The sequence below is a fragment of the Austrofundulus limnaeus genome, unplaced genomic scaffold (genome assembly GCF_001266775.1).
Source record: "Austrofundulus limnaeus strain Quisiro unplaced genomic scaffold, Austrofundulus_limnaeus-1.0 Scaffold141, whole genome shotgun sequence".
Classification (NCBI taxonomy): domain Eukaryota; kingdom Metazoa; phylum Chordata; class Actinopteri; order Cyprinodontiformes; family Rivulidae; genus Austrofundulus; species Austrofundulus limnaeus.
This window is the reverse complement of record NW_013952543.1, coordinates 46,773-54,780: the sequence shown is the minus strand read 5'-3', so window position 1 is coordinate 54,780 and position 8,008 is coordinate 46,773. Positions and strand designations below refer to the sequence as shown.

Genomic DNA, 8,008 nt, shown 5'->3' with positions numbered 1-8,008 from the left:
TGGTGGAAAAAGTATTCAGATCTTTCCACGGTAAGTTTGATTTCAACATCATGCCACAAAATCCTAGTTAAGATGAAATAAGTACTATTTAAAACCACAGAGAAAGTGTTTGTCAGTGAAGGTTTTGATTTAGCTTCTTTATTTTATTGCTATTATACTGGTATTATGGATGTTATTGTTAGATGATAAACTTGTGGAAAGTTAGCTTTCTCACCACATCTATCTTAAAATAATGTGAAATAAGATGTTTGTTTTATTTTCTGTAGAAAAAAGGAAAAMAWTTAAATATTATAATAAAACCAAAAGACAGGCCATATTTTTTCCACCATTTACAAGTATTAATATCTTATATCTTTATAATTTCATTTATGCTTTTAAAATATCATTGTGCTTCTGCCTGTCATATGTCTATCTGTGTATGTACTTGTGTTTTATCAACATTAGTCTACTAAATAATGTTTTATATATATATATACACAGTATGTTTGTGTTTTGTAATCCAAACTAGCTTTTAGAGACACAGGCTTGTTGAACCTCGTTATAGAGTAAACAATGTCAGTAATTACACTTTTTATTAAGATTTTAGCTCAAATAATTGTCTAAAAAAAGCCCTAAAAATAATGAAACATGCCTGTTAAAAATTTCCACTGATCGATGTGACAGTATTCAATGCCTTATCTTGTCTGACCAGTCCAAAAACCATACTTTATATTATTTAATTGATCTAGATAAATCAATATTAATATCTCGCATCCTAATGACAATATTTTGTAAGTTGACTGAAAAAAATGAAGCTGGTCTAGCTGGTTGTTAAATAATTTTCTGATTATTAAAAACGTTAAAGCTGTAATTCAATAATTGTAAAGCTTTATGTTTCTACCTGGCTTTTCCCGTTATGTGTGAAATGTTTTTATTTTTATGAGACTCTTCCATGTTTGTGTTTTGTTTTAGGTTCTTGTGGTGGTCTGAGGTCCTTGACAGATTCTCAAGGCGTCATGGCTCCAAAAGACATCATGACGAATTCCCACGCCAAATCCATTCTCAACGCCATGAACTCGCTTCGCAAGAGTAACACGCTCTGCGACATCACTCTGAGGGTGGACAACACAGACTTCCCAGCTCACCGGATTGTCTTGGCAGCCTGCAGTGACTATTTCTGTGCCATGTTCACCAGTGAGGTAAAAGTGTTTTTCTCTTTTTCCTGATAAAATGATGTTACAGTTAAATATCTGATTTGAAAAAGGATTACACTTCTATAATGTTTTTCCCATTTTCTTGTAACTTGTAATTCATATGGATTTTGTACTGTTCATATTAAACAGAATTGAATATGAAAAATATTTTTGTAAAACATATTTAAGTGACTGGGATTGTGTGCTAGCTTGAATCCCAGACAGGAAACTTTCTGAATGAGGTTTGCATGTTCTCTCCGTGCACACATGGGTTTTCTCTGGGCACTCTGGTTTCCCCCCCCCACAGCATGTTAGGCTAACTGGTGATTCTATCTTGGACTTGACTGATGGATGGATGTTGGAAAACAAGAAAGATATGAAGAAATTGTGTGTTTTGAACCCCTAAATTTATATTGTGATCTTTGGTTAAATGTAAAAGGCTGTTATATGGTTTAGATATGTCCAGAGGTGTGCGATCTAAAGTCATCTTTCACAAAGGTTAGGGTGAAATTATGAAAAAGCACCAAAAAAAGAGCTGTTCAAGAAAGGAAAGCTCTTCAAAATTCACATTTTGAGGAGGGAATCACTTTAATCAGGGAGATAAAAATCCCTATTTGCACACACTACTTCCTAATACTAGGATGGAATAATGTCATCATGTGTCTAATCTAACACACAGGCCTTTATCTAAATGTGATAAAATTTAAACAATTCAGATTGTTTACATAGCTGAATGTCCAACATAATGACTAAGTATGAAAAACTGCTCACAAAAACAAAGATGGTACAGTCAACAGATGTGACGTATGATCATCTGTTCAGCAAAACCCAACAGATTGCTTTGTTTAGTGATTAAATCATAGTCTGCAAATTTTCATGTTTTGAACTTAGATTTTTGCTGTTCTACTAAATATTTTTTCTGCTGTGTGTGTGATCTAAATGTAAAAGATAAAGTGATTAAATGCTGTCAGACTATCAGTCAATATGGTTTCATAAATCTCATTTTAACAAACACAAGCTGAACCAAAGTGCTTGTTTAATAAAATTAAACAAAACAGCGAACAAACCTGACGAACTCAACATGTCTTATCTCTACAACACCCTAGGAAATTGGTCTTTGTTTTTCAAGTTTGGCATTTCAAATAGCTCTCGATGTGATCTGGCATTATTTAAATTAAAATGGCTACATGCCTGCAATTTCTTGAAGGTGGGGGGTCTTGTTGGGAGGGGAAATACTGACACCTTCGATACAGTGGTCATGGTGGTGGCAGTATTATGGTGTGGGAATGTTTTTCATCAGTAGGTCCTGGCAAATTGATCACAGTTGTATAAAAAATAGATGGCAATAATTACAGGCAAATTCTTCAGGATAATGTTTTCAGTCTGGCAAAGAATCAAGACTGGGACAGAGGTTTATTTTTGAAATTATCCAGTTGTTTTATTTTTTGTCTTTTTTTTTTGTCAAACTGGTTTAATCTTTATTTTGAGACCAGTTTTTACTCAATACCAGATTGTTCTTTAGAAACTGTCAAATCTCTAACTAATCCCCACCCCCCCAACAAAAAAAAATTCAAATCACGAGAAGGGGGTCTCTGCAGAACATGTATTGTGGGCGGAGACGGCACTACTCGTGGAGTAGCTTGGTCTAGTCAGGCAGGAAGCAATGCTTTTTAAGATTAATTTTAGTCATAACTTGAGAAAGGAAGGTGCTATCTGCACAAAATTTGAACGCCATACATATGGAGGGACGTGTAACAATTTGGCTTGGTCAAAACATCCCWAAYCAGCCTGTAAAAAGATTGCTAAAAATCAGTATGAATATTAACATTAGTCATGATTTGAGACAGGAAGAAGCTTGCCGCATAAAATTTTAAGTCAAATTATGTTTACATTTTCACAATATTTTTTGTTTGAGTCATTGGCTATGTTCACACTGCAGGCAAATCCGACCCAAATCCGATTTTTTTGACCCATCTGACTCATATCCGATTTTTTTATGACAGTCTGAATGAGACAAATCCGATTTTTTCAAATCCGACCCAGGCCGTTTCAGTATGTGGTTTTAAATCAGATATATATCTGATGTTTTCAAAGTGACTGCAGTGTGAACGCTCATGTCACATTTCATCCGACTTTTTCATCAGGAGGAGGGGGTGAAGGATCGATAAGACACTAACCTCAAGTCTCGCTGTTTAAATCTGTAGCTCCATGTGTTTACAGCTCCAAAACACAAGTCCAGTTGCTTCATCTTTTTACTTTTCATTAGTATGATAATAACGATGTCCAGCCTGGGTTGCGGAGCGTATCGATCCTAAAGTTAGCGACTCGGTCGATACTTTTTTCCAGCTCGTAGTTTCGTTAAAAAAAAACGCTTCACTGGAGCATCCCGGTCAGAGGCAGCTTCAGATATAAACACTGAACTAAAGAAGAGTCAGATAATAATTTAATCGGCTCTGATTAAACAACTTCAGATTCGATGCGCAAAATGTAGCATCCATGCTAGCTCTGTAAACAAACAAGCCGGCTGATGAGACGTCACGTCTTTTACTGCGCATGCGTGCCACATCAGTGCTGTGTTGCGTTCACGCAGGAGTCTGATACAGGTCACATTTAAAATGTAATGTGAACGTTCACACAAAAAGATCAGATATTTTCAAAAAATCGGAACTGAGCRTTAAGAACTGCAGTGTGAACGTAGCCTTTGTTTTGTTTTAAACTGTACCTAGACAGTCAATAAATCATTTTTTTACTATTATTACTTCCTCTTTTAAGTTGCCCCACAAGACATGTCAATCCGACCAATCATAATTAGGGTAAACTCCGCCCACATCAAAACCTCCACCAATCATGCGTAGGGTCGTCTCCGCCCACAAGACAACATGTACTGCAGAGACCCCTACTTGAAAATCAGTGCAACAGTACAAAGTGTTGGTTACATAAAAAGGTAAAGATTTATGTTAATATTTATTTATTAATTTTAAAAAAGAAAATCTATTTACAGTAAAAACAAAACACAAGTCATAAATTAAATGAAAGGATTATGTCTTTGGTAGAGGTGGGGTGTTGGATTGAGTCACTCCATTCCACCAGGGGGCTTTATTGGTTCTTTACTTTTTGTTCTGAAGTGGTTTTCTTTTGGCTTTAGGCCCTGTTTACATGGAGCTGGTTTTAGTAAAACCAAAATATTTTTGTTGTGATCCAGCTGCCAGTTTACACGTCACTGCTGAGCGGAGTCTACAGCTTCACCTTTTGAAACCAAGTGGAACATTTTGGTAACACCCCCCGTGGAGGTGTGAAGTCTTCCGCAGGTGTGAAACTCTCATGTGCAAACAGCCGGCACACAGGCGACTGCAGCAAAAGTTTCTTCTAAACTAACAACAGTTACAATAATTACAGACAGCAGTGTTTTTTTCTGTTACACACTTTTTGAGGGTGTAGGAGGATCAAAACCAAAAATCGTCCTAGGTCCGAGGGAACGTTAGTTTATTCACTAGTTCAGACATAACTGTGATCGTGTTGACACTGCCGGATCAGTGCATGAATGAGACCAGCATCAGGGTTGCCAGATAAAAACAAAAATTTGTTTTCTGCCCCTCCTTTTCTTTGCACATTTTCAATAAACTCAACACACAAAATCACATTTTGAGTACCGTTAAATGTGTGATTTGCTTTGAATAAACACTGCCACACTCTGAGACGATCCAGGTCATGTGGATCCTGGGCCACTTCACAGCACGGACCACAGTCTTTTCTGATCTGAAGCATTTCTGCTCATTTATTTAACTGGTTTCTGAAAATCAAAACAATGCATTTTTAAAACAATGTTCAAATTCACAGATATCTCTTTATTGGTGTTATTTTTCTTTCTTTTTTTCCCCCCAGTGGTAATTTCTGCAGTAGCTGATCATAGTTTTGTAGTGAAGTCTTAGTAGACTTGCTCTCTAACAGGTCTTGTCTTAATGTTTGGTCTAGAGTTCACATTTCTCTTTCTCAGAAACTGTTTTATTGTATCACAGCAGAACCAAGGGGCAGTTTTCAGTGAAACTTTAACATTTTTGTTGCGGCTCTGCCACTCATTTACCCATCATCARCAGTGATCAGAGTCTCTGACGCTTGAACTTTTTGAATCTTGCTCTCAAGCCCCGTTTTCACATGAATGGTCTCTGGAAATATTAGTGTTTTTCAATGTTTATTAGGATGAATGAACAAAAAAAAAATCACATTTACATGCATCTGCTGTAGTAAAGTGCCAGGTAGGGTTGCCAGGTGGCAAATGGGGTTACCAGTTAAACATAAAAATACATTTTTGCCCCCTCCGTTGTGTGTCTGTTACAGAGCTGAGCTTATCAAATTAAAAATAAATCTTCAGTAAATATAACGTTAGCTAATCTAAAATGTGTTATTGTCTGAGTAACGACACAATCCAGGTTACTGAATGTGATGTGAAGGAAACAAACAGTGACTGTGTGACTACATGTTCATAAAGAGCAGATGACTGAGATCAGATTACAATTTGTCACTCAGGACATTTGGGGATAGATTATCGACACGTGTGAACACACGTTCTAAGTGCTGTCAACTTTGGATGTGTGATAAAACCCAGAGAGAAATGCCTCCCAGAGGGATAATCCAGCTGTAGCTGCAGCTGAATGGGCTCTGAAAGTATTGATAAGTGACCACATGTTTCAGCTCTTTTCCTTCTTAATTCTTGTTTCAGAATTTAAAAAAAAAGATCTTCTAAAGTGTTAGACATGTTGAGTTGCTCATGTGACAGGAACCTCCAAAAAGAGATTTTAATTCCAGATTGTAACAACAACTGTGTTGTTTTATTGTTTTTGTTTCTTTCCTTTCCTTTTAGACTCGTCTATCCCATAGGTAGAAGTGGATTTAACTAATCTAGGTGGAAGCTCTTAACTTCCTAACTCTGTGTTTTCGTTGCCCTACAGCTGGCAGAAAAGGGGAAATCTTTCGTCGACATTCAAGGCTTAACTGCAGCAACAATGGAGATCTTGTTGGACTTTGTCTACACAGAGACTGTGCTCGTCACCGTGGAAAACGTACAGGAACTGCTCCCCGCTGCGTGCTTGCTGCAGCTCAAAGGTAATGTTGGTCTGACAAGTCTAGGTGGGTGGTACGTGCTGTTCTTCCCTCTGAATGCCAGGACCCAACAAGATCGTTTTGACATGTGTGGAACCATAACACAGATTTTTATTGATAGGAGGACTCACTACAAGTGAAATTAGTGTAATTCAGTCAATTCTCAAAATCCCTTATCTGCTGAGAGTGGGACAGAGGTTCAGACCCGTCCAATAGCTAATCAGTCCAGTCTGAAATAAGCTTTATACATCACTATTTACAATCAGCCTGGACCATATTGACCAACAAATTAATCACCTTTATTTATTTATGGAATTTAGTTGATATGATGATTAATCGATGACAGTTGCACTTGCATGTTTTTAATTAAATCAATTATGTCAGTGTGTTGTGAAGACCCTGTCAAACGTTTTGACAACTTGTGAAAAGTTTGTCCAGCACTTCAGATGTGTAAGCTGAAGATGGAATTTAAGAAAATCTGCTGGAGGCTTCTTTGGAACTATACGTACTGTAACGCTAACAATTAGATGGGATCTATAGCAGAAAAAACAAACAGAACAAAATGTTCATAAGTCGACACAAGTTGTCTGAAACGTTACAGTGTGACAGGTCCTTAAAATTATACTTACAAATCATCAAACTAACTTCTTCACTCTAGCAGCTACAGCCCTCATTATCTCTTCCAGCACTCCTGCTCCTACGGGACAGACTGACTGGATTCTCTGCTGAATAGATTTGTTTCCACCTAGAGGASAGTTGCTGTAGTCGACATCGTGGCCTCGCTCTGCATTTCCTGGCTTTTGTTGGGTTTATGGCGGTGTTTCAGGTGGTGTGTTAGTGTTGTCTTCACTTTGCTGTTGCACACCTTGCAAATGGTCCAGTTCTGCTCAAGGTCAGTCCTTATGAAGCCAAACCAGTTCCATACAACAGAACCTCATCTAGGGCCGTTCTGTGCCTTCTGACATCCTTGTTTGATGTTATGGGCTTACCTGCGCTTGTGCGTCGCACACAAAAATACGTCATGATCATCATGTGGCACTAATCTCAGTAATGACTTTTCACAAGCCTAATCTGCAACAGATAAGATGGTTATCCTGCAGAAATCTTACTGCAGGATTATATTTAAAAGATTATTTGGTTTGAATGGGAAAAATAATGATTAGATTTCTTTCTTTGTCCTTCTGATAAAGTGTTGTATCCATTGATAAACAGTATATTACTGGATTGTGTGTGGCTAGCGCATTGCTAGCTACATAGACGTGCACACACTGGAGCTCTGTTATGCATTGAGGAGTCTCAACAAAATGAATGGATGTCAATGGACTGTGAGGCATCATCCTGAAGAAAACTCATAAATTTCTTATTTCTTCCTCGATTTTTACAAATTATGGTTCAAAATAAAGCTGAGGAAGTTGTGAATTTTATAGTTATGGACATTTAAAATAAATAACTATTTTAGATGACTTAACAGTGGCTTAAAATAAGTATTTTGCATTTCAGAGGTGCTGTTTTCATACAAGTTAATGTGTTCTGACAGCTGGATATTCAAACATGTATTTATTAATCAGATATGAGTCTTAGATAGTAAATAAATAATAAATTTCATCTTTAAAGTATGTATATTTATTTATTTATTTATTTATTTGTATGTGTACTTGAAAGATGAATTTAAATGTATAAACGTATATTAATATTCACATGTATAAAGTATTTTGCATTTCAGAGGTGCTGTTTTCATA

General features: G+C 36.8%; 1 protein-coding gene across 1 annotated transcript in view; it reads left to right on the top strand.

Annotated features, from left to right (window-relative positions):
• Positions 1-8,008, top strand: part of klhl12 (kelch-like family member 12) — a gene marked incomplete at its 5' end in the record, with an annotated part of 24,577 nt that continues 16,569 nt past the window's right edge. The window contains 3 exon segments of the mRNA XM_014016215.1: positions 1-30; positions 952-1,178; positions 6,119-6,272. Coding sequence (XP_013871669.1) covers positions 1-30; positions 952-1,178; positions 6,119-6,272 — 411 coding nt within the window.